Source organism: Triticum aestivum, chromosome 3B, assembly GCF_018294505.1.
Source record: "Triticum aestivum cultivar Chinese Spring chromosome 3B, IWGSC CS RefSeq v2.1, whole genome shotgun sequence".
NCBI lineage: Eukaryota > Viridiplantae > Streptophyta > Magnoliopsida > Poales > Poaceae > Triticum > Triticum aestivum.
In genome coordinates, this window is record NC_057801.1 from 264,215,027 (window position 1) to 264,234,051 (window position 19,025).

Here is a 19,025-nt window from a genome sequence, read left to right on the forward strand (position 1 = left end):
GATGCAACGCCTGCGGGCCATTCCTCTCCCGACGAAGGATGCAACAACCGCCATGACGCCATTCCTCTCCCTCCAGCCACCACAATCTCGCCCTCCCACCCGTAGCAGCGTCGGGCTCTCCAAACCACCATCAGGAGGAGGCAACACCGAGCAAGGGTGTCATTCATCTCCCGCAGCTTCTCCCGCGCAGCAAGTGGCCGGCAGCAACGCCGATGTTCGCGCTCATCCCACGCCCATCACGCCGCAGATCCGCGCAGAGCAACACGCACACTCGCCTTCCAGGATCTGACTGCAGCGCACGTTCGAGCGCAGCACCACTCCTCCCCTCCACGCGCGTGCCGACATCCGCGCCAGATCTGCGCCGCCCCGTGCAGCTCCACACCTTCCTCCACCTCTCGGGCCGGCGGCCGAGCCAGAGCCCACCCGGCGGCAAGCCCTCTGCAACTCCAGCCTCCAGCCACGCCTCGCCGCCCGCACGGCTCAACAGCGCACGCCAGATCCGCGCCCGTAGCACCTGAGCAGAGGAGCTCCACCGCCGCAGCCCCACCGGATCCGCGCCACACGCCAGATCCGCGATCTTGCGCCCACGCCAATGCGCGCCCGCGCCTTCGTGCACCACCCTGCAGGCCAGCCGCGCCGCCCCGAGCGTGCGCAGCAGCTCGGGCTTCCGCCGAGGCCACCGGCCCGCACCAACCACCACTGGACGGAAGGGGGAAGGGGCCCCGCTGCCGCCAAGCCGCGCGGGCTTTGCCCGGCGACCGCTGCCGGCAGCGGCGGGGGGAGGAGAAGGATGGTGGGTGGGTTGTTGGCTGCGGCGGCTAGGGTCTGCTCCGAGCCGCCCGCGGGAGCGACCCAAGAGCAACCGATCCACGTTCGTATCAAACACATGTGATATGGCTACACAATTACCAAGTTCATTGCTCACTGTTATATCTCCTACCACCAACATGTGGAATAGGGACGACCGCCTGCTGGTTACAAAATGTTCTTTTGCAACTTGTTAGTCATAGTAGTAGCAGTCAGTGTCATGGAGCAGCTGCTTCACTGGTGTTTATGTTAGTATTTGTGATTTTGTGCTTGTAGCAATTGAAGATAAATCTGTGAAAGCACATTGTATCGAATAATACAAATACTTCCTTATCATGGGTACAGTTATACTCTCATCCACTATTATCACGTGCATGCGCGCATGCTTGATTACTACTACTAGTATATAGAGACATGAAAAGCAGCGGAATCACATTGACGCATGCAGAACTAGTGGAATGAGCGCTCACGCTAATTCGGCTAATCATGGGGACAGAGGGGAGAGTGAACTCACATGCCACAGGTGTGGCCGTCAGGGAAGAGCGGTGGCGGCGATCGGGGCTTCCGCCGTCAGACGTTGGCAGCACTCGACGTGGTAGGTGCAGCATGCGGGAACCGACGCCACGCCCACAGGCCTTCCCTGCACCTTCGCCGACGCAACCATCATCAAGAACAGCCAGACCTGCACGAGGAGGAAAACCAGGAAGGCACGGAGGTGACCGATCGCCATGGGTCGGTTGTTGTTGGCTAGCACAGATAATGCGAGATGGAAAGAAAGCACAATTTCCTACTTGCTGGGGAGATGCTTTTCTGTTGTCACATTAGGTTTGAAGGAATGTTATGTCTCTATATATAGAGCAATGCACGCGTGCATGTAGATTATGTTTATGTTTGTCATTAAATCAACGCGTAATTGGAGGATTTAGGTGCAATAATCGGCATACATGCAAAACGCATGTGATGATAGGCAGTTTCCAAACACGAGAGATCCACACGGCAGTGCCTGCTTACCACCACGAGATTCGTATGATAGTTAGAAAGTAATGCTCATTAGAACATCTTCAACACCAGCCCTATAATAACTAGTCGTAAACACAACACATTGGCATGGGCTAGAAAATTTGAAAATGAAACAGTTAGATTTTTATGAAATTTATTAAATTGAGAATGATAAGGATACAAATACGCACTATGCAAGAATTATCCGCATGCACATGATCCAGGTACACGCACGTTGCAACTAGTGGGAAGTGCTCTACCATTTGGTATAGGGTCATACCCAATAGAAATAAAGTGAAAACATTTTTCAGAAGGATCGAAATACATACGAACGATTGACATATATCTTGGAAGGTCCATTAGATGGAACCCACTTGGACCTAGTATCCGTCCGAAGTTGAAATGTTTTCTCTGGTTATCACCCTAATGTATCAACAGCCCGCAATAGGATCATTTTTCATGTTTCAACATTGGGGCACTTTTCAAAACACTCATGCAGGACCGTTTGCATTCATATTTATAAATGTAAATCCATAGAGCTTTGGTCCATCCGGGTTAACAAATAAGAACCTTGTGCCGAGGTAGAACATGTGTTCTTATATACAACAATTCTTTAGGGAACATACACATGATAAATAATAACTTAATAAACAGAATACCCTTTGTTACTGTTATGAATTTTACATATTATATGTGAAATGATGAGATGATATAAAGCTTAAGAAGACAAATATATGATTTAGCACCCTCAAACCGAACTAAGCTGCATATTCATACTATACATGGTTTCAGAGGATTTATCCTTTGTCAACTTTGTCATGAGAAAAACTATCTGGTAAGAACAAAGAAAATATAAGAAAAAGTAAGCCTAGAAACATAGAGAAAGAATACATAATACTTCTAGTTCTAAGAATATATTACACAACTGAACACGTAGTAGTCTAAATCAAGTTGGTGTTGAAAGCATACCATTCTCTTCTAAACCACATCATGTATCCCTATCTCAAATTCTCAATCAACTAACTAAATTCCACCATGTCAATGACCAAAGTAAAATGCAAACTTAGGACAAATAGTGCACTAGAAATGAAATTAATGTAAACAACATAGACACCACAAGTCAACTATTTGGAAGCGGAACCTATGCAACCTAAAAGCTCCTGTAGTTACAAAGAAGAATCAGATCATTAGCAAGCATGAGGACAGCACTATGCCGATAAACTATAATAATGACTAAACATCGGAGAACACTTGAGTAACTATCAAGACATCAAGAGAGGGTGAGGTCCGGCTGAAACTTAAAAATGTTTATAGAATGTTATAGAACACTTGAGTAACCCTGCGTTGCTCCAAAATTTTGCAGAACCATTTTCTTTTAAGAGGTGTGCAATTTGGACATAATGTTTATAGGCAATAACTCAAATATTGCTTGAGCTAAAAAAAGACCTCAAACTCAACTACAAAGCTGCAATTTTATAATCCATGTGGTTTCAGAGCATTTACCCTTTGGCAATTTAGTCATGAGCATAATTCCCTAGCGAAGAAGAAAGCTGGGAGTAAGCCCTAAAAAATAGACAAATAAACAGTACTTTTCAGAATATCATATATTATTATCTTACATAGTTAAGCAGTTGTAGTAGCATAAATAGCACTCTTGTCAATGACCCTGGACAGCTTAACATTCTAATCACCCAAAGGAGACTACAAAATAGATAACACAAAAATAACGTAGTTCATAGTTAGTTTCTAGAATCTTGCACCACAAACCACATGTACATGTTCTCTATACTCTTCCAATGAAGAAATCCTGACCCTATATCCTTCAGAATGTCCATTCTTATTCATTAGGCACACATAAGTACACTACAGATAAACCACATATTCAATTAGATTTAATTTTATTTCTTTGTCCATACTTTCAATTTTGTTTTACTACTTGAAAAAACATTGAGTGGTAAATAACTTTTCAGATTTCTAAGCATTATGTTGCACCTGTTACAACGCATGCATATGTGCTAGTGCCTTCCAAAGAAAGTTGAATCCTGCTTAAATGAGTCAAGTAGAGACACAGGATACTCTAGTCCATGATATACTAAGTAGATACTAGAACATTGACACGGTCTTTTAAGTTGACACTTTGATCATTCTCCATTTACTATTATCTATAGATGAGAATTAGCAAATCCAGTCCTCACTTGTAAACGTCATTGTGCACAGCTCATGTGATAAAGATAAAATCGGGTGAATCCCACACAAGAAAAACAAGAAAATGAGTAATGCACATGGTTTAAATAGCGCGAGCTATAGACTATAGCATTTAGAATAGGTCCCGCGCTAAGGATATTTGCTCCAAACATATGAAGAAACATTTTAAATAGCGCGTTATAGCATGTTATAGTGTTTAGAAGAGATCCGTCGCTAAGAAGCTTAGCGCGCTATTTAAAACTTTGGTAATGCTTTAGAGTCAAAGGATGGGGCCTCAACGCGTATTTGAATCTGAGCATCCGGCAACAATGGCCAGATCATACACAAGACGGCACCGCTACAAAAATAGAGATAGCATGAAGAACTGCAAATCACCATACGATGTACAGATATAGCATGACCCCGAGTACATGACACATTTTTTGTATTCTAACACAGCAGACTGCTGCATCTATCCCTTAACAGATTTCATCCCTTAACCATGCGGAGCCGCAGCTCATTCACCGCAAATTAAGCATGTGAACCTTGTCTCTGCAGTTCTGCACGGGGAGTGGCTATTGCGCAGCTTTCCAGGAAAAATGCACAATCCCCACGCGGGTGGTAGCTCCATGTCTGAAAGAACAGAAACATTGAGAAATGGTCAGAAGGATGTTCTGGCTCCAGTCCATAAAAGGTTAAAAGAGAATCCGCAACAGAGAATGCCCAAGCCAACAATCCGGCTGAGGTCGGTGTTCCTATTTCTAAGCAAGAATTCATAGCAAGATGTTTCAAAAATGAAAAGAGTAACTAACAATCTGGCTCACAGATTTTCTAGTTCAGGGGCTTGAGCACTGTTTTATCTTATTTTGCAGGTTTTCTTTTTCTTTTATCTTACCACACATAAAACAGGCACTACAAAGCGATAAATTGCCATTTAATATATATTTTTTATGCTAAATTTTACGCAGTGAATCAATATATATATATATATAGGACAAATGTTTCCTACAAGCAGTGGTAGTTACCACCACTTGCGTTTTGTATGTTGTATGTAATATCTGTCAAATTTGAGAGTATGTACGTGTAGTATGTAGTATATAACAATGATTAGGTAGTATATATACTAATTTTTAGGTACTATATACAATGTTTTGAGTATGCTCTTTTTTTACGTACAAATATGTACGTATTTCACAAATATAACAAAAACTATGGGTTCATATGTAATTTTTTCATGTAACTTGCTTTGAAATATCTTAGATATAGTATACAAGTATATTTAAAATGATAAAGTAGTATATAGAGTACCACATGGTAGTATATGAGACATATGGGGTAACTACTGTTGGATAAAGAGCAACTGAGCTTTACTGATAACCAAAGGCCAATACATATACATGTGTGGTAAAGTGCAGGGAACCCCTTATACAATGGGGATAAACCGAAAAGAGACTATACACATCTAACACCCCCCCCCCCCCTCAAACTCATGGTGGATCAACAACACTGAGTTTGGAGAGGAAAAAGGTATACTGCGCTCGAGTCTGTGCCTTCGTGAAGAAGTCAGCCAACTGTAACTCTGAGGGCACATAGTGAAGAGCGAGAGTCTGATCCTGCACAGCGGCACGCACAAAGTGGGCATCCACACCGATGTGCTTGGTGAGCTCATGCTTCACCGGGTCACGCGCAATACTGATAGCACCAGTACTGTCTGACAGTAAGGGAGTCGAGGTAGTAGCAGACACACCAAAATCCTGAAGTAACCATCACAACCAGATCACCTCAGCCGTCAACATAGCCATGGCTCGCAACTCAGCCTCTGTACTGTTTATTTGTCTTCCAGGCAATAAGAGAGCCACCAAGAAAGACACAGTAAGCAGACAGCGAGCGTCTATCAGAGGGATCACTAGCCCAGGTAGCATCAGAGTAAGCCTGGAGCTCAAGAGAACCGGAGAGAGGAAAGAAAAGGCGCTGAGAGATCGTGCCACAAAGATATCGTAGAACACGGAGGAGGTGACTATAGCGGACAGAGGTGGGAGCTGAAACAAACTGACTCAGGATGTGAACGGGATAGGAGATGTCAGGACGCGTAACAGCAAGATAGACAAGGCTACCAACGAGGTGACGATAGCGAGTGGGATTAGGAAGAGGGTCACCATCAGAGGCACGAAGCTGAACGTTGAGCTCCATAGGAGTCACAACAGTACGGTCATCACTGAGAACAGCTCGAGCAAGAAGATCCTGAATGTATTTCTCTTGAGAGATGTAGAAGCCATCAGAGGTGGAGGAGATCTCAATCCCAAGAAAATAGCGAAGAGGACCAAGATCAGTCATGAGGAACTGGTCGTGAAGGCGGGCCTTAACAAAGGCAATGTAGTCAGAGTCGTCACCAGTGATGATCATGTCATCAACGTAAAGAAGGAGAAGAGTCCGACCACGAGGAGACGTGTGAACAAACAACGCAGGATCATGATCACTGGGCAAGAAACCAGCGGCAGTCACCACAGAGGCGAAGCGCTCAAACCAAGCGCGAGGGGCTTGTTTAAGACCATAGAGTGAGCGGCGAAGTCGACAAACCATACCGTCAGGAGCATAGTACCCCGGTGGTGGCTGCATATAAACTTCCTCACGCAGCTCGCCATGAAGAAAGGCGTTCTGGACATCAAGTTGAGAGATAGGCCACTGGCGAACAGAAGCCACGGCAAGGAGAGTGCGGACAGTGGTCATGTGAGCAACAGGAGCGAATGTCTCGTCATAGTCGCGTCCCTGCTGCTGCTGAAAACCACGGGCCACAAGACGAGCTTTGTAGCGCTCAAGAGAACCATCGGAGCGGGTCTTAATCTTGTAGACCCACTTGCAGGTGATGGGACGAACACCGGAAGGGAGGGAAACCAGCTCCCATGTGCCAGAGCGCTCAAGGGCAGCAAGTTCCTCAGCCATCGCAAGCTGCCATTCAGGTTGTGTCATGGCAGTATGATAGGAAGTGGGCTCGGTGATGACAGAGAGACCATACCGATCAGGAGAGTAGCAATCAGGCGGTGGGCGAGGCCGAGCCCGGAGGTTGTGAACCGGGGAAGGCGTGAGGAGAGGTGCATCAGAGGTGGAAGGCGCGTCAGAGGAGACATCCTCAAGACGAGGGCGACGAGTATAGTGGAGAGGAAACGGGGAGAGAGGGCGACGAACTGGAGACGATGGTGGAGAGGTGGAGGAGGAGGGTGGAGAAGATGGTGTCGGTGATGAAGGAGAAGGAATGGGAGATGCCGGAGGAATAGATGACACAGGAGGCACATAGCATGGTGTATCGGGAAGGAGAAGGAAAGAGAGATCATCCACAGAGAGACTCGAGGAAGAAGGACGTGGGTAGTAGGAACGAGACTCGTCAAAGGTCACATCACGCGAGATGCGCAAGCGACGACCCACTGGATCCCAACACCGATAGCCCTTGTGCTCATCACTGTAGCCAAGGAAAACACACTCGACCGACTGAGCAGTCAGTTTGGTGCGTTCGCGGGGGGCAAGAAGAACATAGCAGACGCATCCAAACATACGAAGAGCTGAGTAGTCAGGCGAGCGACCGGTGAGACACTCCATAGGAATGCCACCCTGCAGAGCAGTCGATGGCTGAATGTTGATGAGATAGGTGGAGGCGGAAACAGCCTCAGCCCAAAAATGGGGTGGAAGGGAAGCGGCAATCATCAGCGCACGAGCCGTCTCAAGCAAATGACGATGCTTCCGCTCGGCAACACCATTCTGAGCATGAGCACCCGGACAGGAGAACTGGGCAAGAGTACCCTGTTCCGCGAGAAAACCACGCAACAGCTGAGAGATATACTCTCCAGCGGAGTCAGCACGAAAAGTACAAATCGGCGTGGCAAACTGGGTGTGAACCATGGCAGCAAAGCGTTTGTATATAGGGAGAACCTCGCGACGAGATTTCATAAAGTAGAGCCAAGTGTAGCGAGAGAAATCATCAATAAACAAAACATAGTAGCGATGACCACCTTTCGAATCAAAGGGAGCAAGACCCCAGACATCAGAATGAACTAAGTCAAAAGGACGCTGAGATACAGACTCACTAGTGGGATAAGGTAACTGAGTCTGTTTGCCAAGTCTGCAGCCATTACAATGTAAGGAGACATCTCCAAATACAGACCCTAAGTGGCCCTGACGAACTAAGGAAGACAAGCGAGAGCCACAGATGTGACCGAGGCGATGATGCCACTGTTGGAAGGACGCAGACGAAGAGGCGGCAAGAGCATGAGAGCTGGCATCAGTGGTGGCAGCGGAAGGAACACAAAGCCAGTCAACCTCCCAAAGGCCCTCTGACTCACGGCGCCGGGGGCCAGCACCAACCAAAGCCTTGGTGCGACGATCCTGAATGGAGCAAGAGTCGGTATCAAGAATGACACGACAACCAGAATCAGTAAGTTGGGCAGCGGAAAAAAGATTCATGATAAGGCGAGGAACATGTGAAACACTCGGAACAGAAAAAGATGGAGTGGAAAGAATACCACGACTAGCAACAGGAAGAGGTGTGCCATCGGCAGTAAGAACATTGACAGGCGAATCAAGAAGTCGGAGAGAAGACAACACGAAAGAATCAGAAGACATATGAAAAGAGGCTCCAGAATCCAGAACCCACGAAGATGTACCAGACTGTGTAGATGCCTGCGATGGTGAGGAGGAGGATACAGTCACAGCAGCAGCAGATCCAGTCGACGAGGAGCCTGAGGAAGCAAGAAGACGCTTGAGACGAACAATGTCCTGGTCAGTGAGTGACGGAGTCGAGGAAGACACAGGAGGCCCGCTGGAGGAGCGCCTCTGGTCTCGCTTCTTTTGGCGACAATCAGACTCTGGGTGACCTTGCCGGAAGCAATAACCACAGACGGTGTCACGGCGCGACGTGCCCTTGTCAGCATAAGAAGGACGGCTCACCCCCCCCCCCCCCCGGAGTAGGCAGGAGCGGCGGAGCAGTGAGGCAAGCAGACGACACAGGAGCCCGGACAGCCAATACTGACGGAACCAGAAGCAACCCAGCAAAGCGAAGGCGTGTCTCCTCAGCACGAAGCTCGGCATGCACCTCCGAGATAGGGACACGACCACGAGCAAGCAAGTGAGCACGCCTGGGCTCAAACTCAGAGCGGAGACGAGATAAGAACTCATGAACCCTCTGAAACTCCAAGTCAGACCGCGTAGTCTGACAGCAACGGCAAGTGCCATAAACAACTGTGCGCAGTGAGTCAAGCTGACGCCAGATGGCAGAGCACTGTGAATAGAACTCATCAACAGACGAGTCACCCTGCTGAAGAGCATGCTCCTGACGCACCACAGAGAGGTATAAAGCATCGCCAGAGGGCTGATAGCGCTGACAAAGATAGGACCACATCGCTGCAACAGTGCCAAGGGCCATGAACTCGGAAGCAAACTGAGGAAGGACACTGGCAGTGAGAACAGCAGCAGCTCGAGCATCATCATTGCACCACTGAGTGTAAGCAGACAGATCATCCCAGTAGACTGAGAGGGCATCAGAGTAAGCGGATACCTGCTGATCATAGGCATCAACTGCAGCATCATCAAGGGCCTTGGTTGCATCCCGATCAGCCTGAGAAGCATCAGGAGCAAGGACCGGTGGTACCGGCGGAACAGGAGCCACCGGAGCAACAGGGCAGGGCGGACAGGGTACCTCGCCAGAGAGAACACCCCACAGAAGAAGTCCGCGCATGTGGATACGCATGAACCCCACAAACTCAGCATAGTTGGTGCCATCGAAGATCACCGAGCACCGAGGAACAGCTACATAGCCAGACAAAGACATGCTGATTCTCTCTCTCTCTCTCTCTCTCTCTCTCTCTCTTTTGGAGTCGACGGAAACAGGAAATCCCACGCACTGGATCGAGGGGATCCAGTACGCTCACGCGAGATCGAGGGGATCAGGCACCTCGCGTGCTCGCTCGCTCGCTGGATCGAGGAGAGCGTGGCCCTCAGGCACTGGATCGAGCGCTCGCTCGCGAGCCTCCCGCACGCGCACGCGCGGGCCTCTCGCAGGCCGCCCGCACGCTCACTCACAAGGCCAGGCGAGCAGAGCCCAGCGGCCGGCGGCAACAGCTAGAGCTAGAGCAGAGCTCGGCGGGAGGGAGGGGAGCGGCTGGACCGGGCAGCGACGGAGGCGCGAGGGAGCGGCCGACAACGGGTGCCGGCGAGGCAAATGGGTAGGTAGCTGGGTCGTGGACGAGGCCGGCCGGGCGCGAGACAGGAGGGACCTAGCCGGGGCAGCCGGATCCGGGACGGGATAGGCCGGAATCGGGAGAAATCTAGCACGGAGTTGCAGCGTGCGGGGGAGAGGGGAACCTAACATCTGATACCATGTTGGATAAAGAGCAACTGAGCTTTACTGATAGCCAAAGGCCAATACATATACATGTGTGGTAAAGTGCAGGGAACCCCTTATACAATGGGGATATACCGAAAAGAGACTATACACATCTAACAACTACCACCGAGTGGTAGGATGGATTTTCCCTATATATATATATATATATATATATATATATATATATATATATATATATATATATATATATATATATATATATATAACGGACAAAGACGAGAGCGGCACACCAACCTTTTCCATTGAAGAAAAGAAATGAAATACTTTGTTTGTTGTGCATTAGGCTTTATCCAAATTGTCAAGTTCATCACGCCCACTTTGCTTCCGGTAATGAAAATAAAGGAACTGAAGAATAATCTGCAGATATGGTCAAGGATTCTTCCAATGCAACAACTGATTGAAATTTGCTATGAATTGTGATATGGCATATCATTGTACCACCGACCAGATTCTAAAACATAGGTCTCAGCCATTTTTGGCAACTAACGTATATGATCCTAAGACGCAGTCATACTCGACTACATCGTGGTAATATTTCTACTCATAGATCCGGAGCCTTATTTGAGATGATGGCTAGAAAGGCAATTCAATAATGATTCTAAAACAAAGGCATCTGAAAACAAAGTCAGTTCAAACCTCTCTTCGGCACAAAAGTTTGCACAAAAACTATTTTGAGTTGCAGAACAAAGAATACGAGTAACTGTAGGAATCAATGGTCCTCAAGGATACGAAAGAATCAAGCAAAACGCATCCTCCAGCATCTACAAGCCACGGCAGATTTGGTCTAAGTCTTGCCCAGTCCAAACTATTCACAAGGATACTGCAATGGAAAACAAATGGATATGAGAACCATAAAACACGGCCAACTAAAGCTGGTTTCAAGAAAAAAGAAACATTTACATGGTCTGTCCATGTATTTTATATATGGTACCCTAAAAGGAAGTGACAAGGGATGCACCTGCTTGGTATGGAACATGACAGTTCGTTGCAATGTCGGAAAATTTACAGGTTTCTAGGCTACATAGCTACTCCCTCCGTTTCTAAATATAAGTCTTTTTTAGAGATTTCAATATGGACTACGTACGGATGTATAGACTTATTTTAGTGTAGATTCACTCATTTTGCTCCGTATGTAGTCCGTAGTGGAATCTCTAAAAAGACATATATTTAGGAATGGAGGGAGTACCATACTAAGAAACATAACATACCAAAGGACATCTTTTACTAAACAAATGCATATAAAGTAACTGAATATGGTTAAACAAATGAAGTTAGGTATATGGTTACCTCCCTACATATGTCGTATTCCCCACTAAAGCAAAGGTAAACATTAGCGGACTGAGCCCCTGAACAAAGTTGCAGACAGGTCAGATAAGTTACCAGCATCAGAAATTTTTTTAAACGAAACCCAAAACAACAGAGATTGATGCAGTTAATGTGAACCTACATCCATTCCTACATAAATACAATGCGACAGTGTCTCTCCTGTGAGAAAAATAAGATGGGCTTAAAATGGCTTTGTTTAGTGAAAATTTGACATCATATATCTCTCCAGTCAGAGAAATAGGATAGGAAGGTAGGGGCATCTTTTGTTAAAACTATAATGAGGTGCCGCAAGGAAATGCAGTGGGATGACCAAAGTGATTAGAAGTTAAAAGGATAATGCCTAAACTTAACACCACATACTAATACAACCTTCAAGAAATAAGTTCGAGTTACCTCTCTTGCAAAATAACCAAAAGAAACATATGACAATCAACAACTAGACCGATATATTTAGTTCAATTCATAGTACAGCTAATTTTTATTTTAGTATCCACTTCCCACCTAACCGCATCAATGTGAATTGCATGCAATAATTATATGACATTGACATCTAAGACAAAGTGGGCTACTAATTCCTCTTAAGGGAAACTGAATATTTATCAATTTCCATAGGGTCCATGTCGGAGACAGCGGGGCCATCACTACACCATTCATGCAGTCGCTACTGATGCAACAAGGAATGCAAAAAATGATGACAAATGAGAAAAGTGGAACTGTCTCCTGTAGTAAGATGAAGATGGAGATGAACTTGCCTCGGCATGGCCTCTTTGCATCTGCAGAGTAGTAGAGAAAAGTTAGAAATACCAAAAAGATGACATATCGCACTACTACGGTTTTAAAGAATTTCTCGAGATTAACTAATGCTATTATTCAACACCATCAGATGCGCATTTGCAGTAGAAACGAGTAGGAACAGGATTGACTGAAACTGAAAGTATAATAGATGTTCTTTCGAGTGCCATGCCTTTTACTGACACCTTTTTAGCTTTCACAAATGACCTCATCCCACTATAGATATTTGTACCGTATCCAGCACCAGGACTAAGTATCGGAGAAGAATTTCCGGTGACAACAAGAGTAATAAGAAAAAAGAACATTCAATTGTTTACTGTCTTACATTTAAGAAGATCTGGGGAAGTCGTCCGCCCATATAGATAACTGCCATGGCCCAACCAAGAAAGCTTCCAATTCCACTTCTACTGCCATGGCTCAGAGATGAACCTGCATGGTCATCCTATGGTGCAAGAAGAAACTAATCAGATATGCAAATTGAAAACATAGTTCACTATTCATGCAAATTGCCTGGTAAACCAGATGCTCTGCCGAAGGTCTGAAACTTGAGAGCAGCTACAGCTTACCGCTACAACTAAGAGCTTTCTGCCGACAGGGATTATAATTTCATTGGAAGCATCCCTGTGCGCGGTTCCAACCAAAATATGCAACACACACATGCCCAAGACAACAGAAATCCATGGTACCTGAATTCAAACAATATAAGTTTTTGTATAGTTCCAACCTTAATAGACAAGTATCAACGGGATCAAAGTTAACGTACCACTGAGAGGGAATTTTTTGTAATAGCAGCTGGTGCAGACTGTGCTGGAACAAACTCGCCAAATAAAGATGCACCTTCGTCGTTCATTTGTGGAGGAACTTTTGTTGTCTGGCGATTGTTCCCCAACCATGTACCTGTAGGCACTGGGCTCCTCGATAGAGATCTTGCTGACCTGTAAAACCAACCAGAGAGTTAGATGCTCCTGGAATATTATCTGATAGCTAGAGTGCTCTGTCAGCAGGTGATAATAAAACTGTAACATCCCGAAGTAACCGTCAAGAGTGCAGTCCCATTACCTTATTCCATGTAATAGAGCAAACAAACAATATTCAATATTTATCCAAAGAAGTGGACACTAATTTGCTTTAAGGAATGGAATAAATTTTGAAAAAAAAAAAAGAAATATGATGAAACATTAACAAGCTCAAGAACATTACGCATAGTAGTAGTCTGAGCCGGGGCTGACTGAACCATGACGTTGCCGGAATACTTCTGTGTTCACCTGGATTGGTGAGCTCGGGATAGGAATAATCGGACCTGACTGAATATTATTTTTGAATGCCTCGTCCCTATGTCCCAAAAGCTTTTCGCGCAATGAAGCATCCCCTCGTTGATGTTTCTGAGACTGAAATCATAAATTGTAGTCCGATGGAGGTGAGAGGATAATTTAGGAAGATGGTAGGAGTCAAAAGGTGTCTAAACAATTTTAAGTGAATCTAGCTTGTGGTAACACTAAACTACTTTGCAAAACCGAGATCAACTACATCATCAGTTCATGAATCCAGAAATAGAAGTATTTTTCATATACAGTGGTTGCTTCTCTACAATTGTTAACCACATTAAGTATCTATTTTGCTAATATTCAGAGAAATGTGATTCCTTGCAAACATAATGATAATCTTCAATCTTACGGAGTGATCACCTTGGCAGTTGTCCCAGTTTTCTTTACTTTAAGATGGTAGATGTGGCTATAGTATATTGTCTGTCCAGTGAGAATCACAGTTGTGATGGTATATAGCTGCATTGCAAAAATTAAGTTCTCAGATGACAGAAACCACACAGAATTGAAGTAATAAGAGTAGAAAAAAATGGTGTCCTTACCAATGCCATGTAAAACTGTGTCGGCAGCTGCATTATCAACAAAAAATATTAATTTGAAATGTTCAAAATAAAAGGTAATTATTTAATCCCACGCACACTTTTACATCACAACTGTAACTTTAAACTCTCTCTTTTCAATGAAATGAAACACAAAGGTCCTTTGCGTTTTCTCGAAAAAAAGAAAAACTGAACATGAAGAAGTTGTACACATTAAATGCAAGAGGGCTGTATTGGCAAGCATAATCAGGTTTATGTGCAGCAGATGTAAATCATTTATATAACTCGTCTAGATTGTTAAGAAATCTCCCATTTTGAGATACTATATATGCTTGGAACTATTATATTAGTGTTCGTATTCAGTTACTCTCCGCTTCAAAAAAAAAATTTGCATGAGTGCATCCAGCATAATTATACTAGCTCTTGCTGGTTCCAGGAACAGTGCAGGCAAGCAGAAATTATTTGGTTGCTTTTCATACTCATGAATAACACGTCATTATATTGTCCAAATGAAACTGCAGTCGGATAGTTCATTAAATCAGACAGAAAACTACTAGTGTCCTATAGGATATTAACATGTGTAACTGGTGCATGTGCCTCGCGGAAGGAAAATGTCGTATCTGATGGAATTTGAGAAAAGAAAAGGAAACTGTGGCAGTAGTGGATCTTACAGTAGCAGGTTCCAGGAAACAGCCGACAAGGTTAAACAAGTCCCTGCGTGAGTGCAGAAGAATGACATACACCATTAGATAGAGCATCGCACGATATGCATATGCAAGTACAATAAGGATGATACAACATCAATATGCGAGGAAGGTGAGAAATAAGAAACAACATACCCAACTATCCAGGTCATGAGAAAGGCAATAGAAAGGCCTTCTGTTGACTTCTGTTTGTAATTTGTTATGATCTGCGGCACCTCGGCGATACCCCAACTGAGGACACTAGCCAGTCCAAGACCCAGGGCAACACCATCCTTTGTACTGCACAGACAGTACTTCAGATAGACTTTAGCCCATTCCGCGCAATGTGGAGCTGATGGGCAGCTCGGAGGAGGCGTTCCACTGAAGATACCCATTTTCGTGTGTGCTCAAACCTGAGGAACAATTGCACAAAACATGGGCGTTATTAAAAGGATGTGCTGTCAATTTGATCTTCTCATTTGAACAAGGAAGGAAATATTTTACTCTAATTAGCAACTTCTTATTTCCGTTATGAAATAAGTACCATACAGGCATATGTGAAGAAAATGTTTTCCTTTTTTACTTGATGAAATGCCTGAAGCAAAATTGAATGGTTGCTTAAATTTTAGCTCAGAATATGGGGGAGAGAGAACTGTTCCATCCCTAAAAAAGGGAAACAGATATGATGGAAGTTCAGAGACAACAGCTGGAAAAGAGAAGAATGGAGAAGAATATAAAAGAGAATAGTATGGAAAGAATATTCAGAAGTAAAAGGAACAGGATGTAAGAAAAGATCGAGGGGAAGAGAAAAGATCCGCTCCCAGTATGTTGCAGTTTGTTTTGTGTAAGCATTCAACATTACTGTAGAAAACTGAATTTGAAAAAATTGAACTGGATTTTGAAAATTCTATTGATAAGGACTTGAAGATCCAAGTGGTCTTGATTCTCTTCTCCTATGTCCACACGAACCGCCTACGCAAACAGCCAAAAACACGAACGAAATTGAACAGAATATCTGCGTCCGTTCTTTCTCTCTCCATCTATCAGTTTATCCATCCCCTTACTCTCCGCCACCAACCAAAAAAATGCTGCGGATCCATAGTTCAGACAATCGGGTCAAGAAACATAAAACTTGAAAGTGGAACGCCGGACGCGTCACCCCATCGGCCCAGCCTAATCGAGACATCTCTGAAAATTGCATCGATTCCCTGGCGAATCCGCGTCCCCGTTCCAGCAGCCAAACGGCAACGCGTCTCCGCCATTAACAGGCTTGAAAGGCCGCAAGAAAGAAGAAGAAACCCTTGGAAGAATCTAAAGCCGGCGCGACGTACAGGCAGGAAGAGAGAGATGGCTGAATCGGGAGTAGGGCTACTCAATCTCGTCAGAGCGATGGACGCAGCCGCCAAGAAGCCAGCCCTGGCCGGGACACGGCATTGTCGGACATTCACGAGGCGGCGGCGCGAGAAGAAGGAAAAAGCGTCGCGAGGGAAGGAGGTGAGGTGGTTCGTACCAGAGTTGTTCGTCTTGTTGCCGAGGAAGCGAGAGAGAGAGAGTTGGAGTTGGCGAGGCGAAGATGGGAATCGAAGCCGAGAGGAGAGAGGCCGCGATTTTATCGCCCGCTCGCCCTCGCCGCCGCTTCTTGGCTGTGGTGTGGGTGGCTGGCTGGTTCTCGCGAGACCAGGATGCCTATTTTGGCGGCTTGCCACCGTGCCCTGCCGCGGCCGCGTGGCACCGCTCGCTCTGCCTAGGAAGACTCCCTGCTGGACCGGGACTCGCGACTCGTGAGCCGTCCGTTCGCAGGTTTTTCTTCCCTCTTGTCGAAACGGAAACGTGCAGTCGTCCACACAGGTTACCGCTCGGTAGCCCGGGCGCGCACGTCGCGGCCGCCCTCGACTCGATCAACAGGTGAAAACGTGGGCTAGTTCTGTTCGTCACATGGTTCATACATGATGTACTCCCTTTGTTCATTTTCTTTCAACAAGTTGAGGCGCTCAAGGCGCTAAATTTCATTCAAACAGTGCTCAATGTGGATTACAAACGGGGGCATCTCAGCTCCGAGATAGTTTGAATATAAGAGCATCTCCCTTGTACGGTCCATGTGTAAAAATAACCAGCTTTTGGAGCTTCGAGAGCAAAAAATGTTCCTCCAACAGATAGTCCATATGTAAAAAAAAATACATCACCGCCGCCCGGAGATGCAAAATACAACACTTCGTCATGCATATTTGCATCATGAGATACATCTTATGTAAAACCGCGGCTGCCCGCGAAACCGCCAACCACCCGTTCATTTCATTTCCCCGCTCGCCCGCTCGCGACCCGCCTGTCCGCCCCCCTCCTCCCCCCGCTCGCCCGCTTGCGACCCGCCTGTCCGCCCCCCTCCTCCCCCCGCCGTCCGCCGCCGCCATGGCCGAAGCCGACGACCCCGCCGCCTTCTCCGCCGTCAGCAGGCGAACTCGCCCTCCGCGATCGCGTCCATGCTGGCGTCCCATGCCCGCCGGCCCGGATTTGCGCCACCCCGGTCGGTCGCCATCGCGCCGGCGGTTCCTACGAAGGCGATGAAGGCACGAGGCGGAGGCAAACGGCCGGCAAATCACGACCACAACCCCGCCGAAAGTGCGGCCCAGCCGGCCAAAATCTGGAAGGCAGCCGCGGCGGCTCGGGCCGACGATACGCAGCCACGACCGGCGGTGCCCTCCAGCAGCCAAGGAGTCGTTCCTCGACCTCCGCCGCCGCCGCCGTCGGCCATGGAGGAAGATGTGGCCACGCCGACAGCCACCGCCTCCAACATGTTCGATGATATGTCGCAAAGGTAAAAAAATCGTTTGTGCTCTCGTTTGTTGTTTCGAATTGAATGTGATGTTGAATGTTTGTACGTCTAATTGTAGCCTTGATGATGAAGCTTTCATGCATGCGACAAACGTGGCAAATGACGGTTATGTGTCGCACGAGTATGTGTCACAAGAATATGAAACTCAATATGGTGATGACAATCTTGACATGGACGATGAGGGCTTTGTTGCAAAGGAAAGTGGAAATTATACCAATGTGGAGGACGTGTTGATATGCACCACATGGAAGAAAGTCTCTCAAGATGCATTCTTTGGAAGCGACCAAACGGTAAACACCTATTGGCAATGCATCAAGAATTACTTCGATTAGCGCAACACAAGTGGTCACTTTCGTTCGAACGACTCTCTTCGCCAACGTTGGTCCACCATCAATGCCGAATGCCAAAAGTGGGTCGGTTGCTTGTCAAATGTTGCTCGCATGAACCCAAGTGGTTGCAGTCATAGTGACTTGGTAAATATTTCCTCTTCATGCGTGCTTTCTCAAATATTGGATTGTTCCACATTTTGATGATGACGAGTTGGTTGTTTTTATTGTAGAAAATGATTGCGGAAGGATTGTTTCGAGAGAGGAACATGAAGAAGAAGAAGACGAAAGGAAAAACTTTCACTTTTTATCATTGCTACAAAGAGCTCAAGCATGAGGAGAAGTGGAAAACTAGAGAGACTTTTGATGCTTCGAAGAAGAAGAGTGTGGTGATTGAGGATGAAGAAGATGTCGACGGTGAGGAGAGAAGGAGCCCCACTCCTCACTCCGCGACAAAATCTTATAGGCCCGATGGCAACAAGAAAGTGAAGGGAGCCAAGGCCGGAGACAATGATCTCAAGGAAGGATTTGATGCCATTGTCACGGCATTTTAATTTGTAGGGCAAAAAACTCTGATTGGGATGATGAACTTTTGGTAGAGGTATTTGAAACTATGATGATGATGATGATGATGATGCACTTTTGTTAAAGATTTGAAACTATGATGATGATGCACTTTACTTTGAAATTTTAAGTGATAATTCAATGCAAAACCGCGATTGTATAGCAGCCATGCGGCCGGTTTTACATCTTCGTTTTGGACCGTCTATTGTAGTTGCTCTTTTACATCTCCGTTTTGGACCATCTGTTGGAGTTGAGCCTTTTT

General features: G+C 46.1%; 2 protein-coding genes across 2 annotated transcripts; both read right to left on the bottom strand.

Annotated features, from left to right (window-relative positions):
- Positions 1-4,349: 4,349 nt before the first annotated feature.
- On the bottom strand, positions 4,350-16,832 carry LOC123069643 (lysosomal amino acid transporter 1 homolog). The gene is made up of 14 exons (XM_044492552.1): positions 16,554-16,832; positions 15,200-15,456; positions 15,032-15,074; positions 14,364-14,390; positions 14,185-14,280; positions 13,700-13,887; positions 13,263-13,434; positions 13,066-13,185; positions 12,825-12,941; positions 12,460-12,480; positions 11,669-11,727; positions 11,111-11,201; positions 10,616-10,738; positions 4,350-4,623 (listed from the first exon to the last, which is right to left on the bottom strand). Exons 2-13 carry the CDS (start codon positions 15,436-15,438, stop codon positions 10,661-10,663), a joined length of 1,251 nt encoding a protein of 416 aa, XP_044348487.1. The 5' UTR covers positions 15,439-15,456; positions 16,554-16,832; the 3' UTR covers positions 4,350-4,623; positions 10,616-10,660.
- LOC123069644 (uncharacterized) lies at positions 7,127-10,516 on the bottom strand. The gene has a single exon (XM_044492554.1). The coding sequence runs from the start codon at positions 9,803-9,805 to the stop codon at positions 8,903-8,905; it is 903 nt and encodes a 300-aa protein (XP_044348489.1). The 5' UTR covers positions 9,806-10,516; the 3' UTR covers positions 7,127-8,902.
- Positions 16,833-19,025: the final 2,193 nt, after the last annotated feature.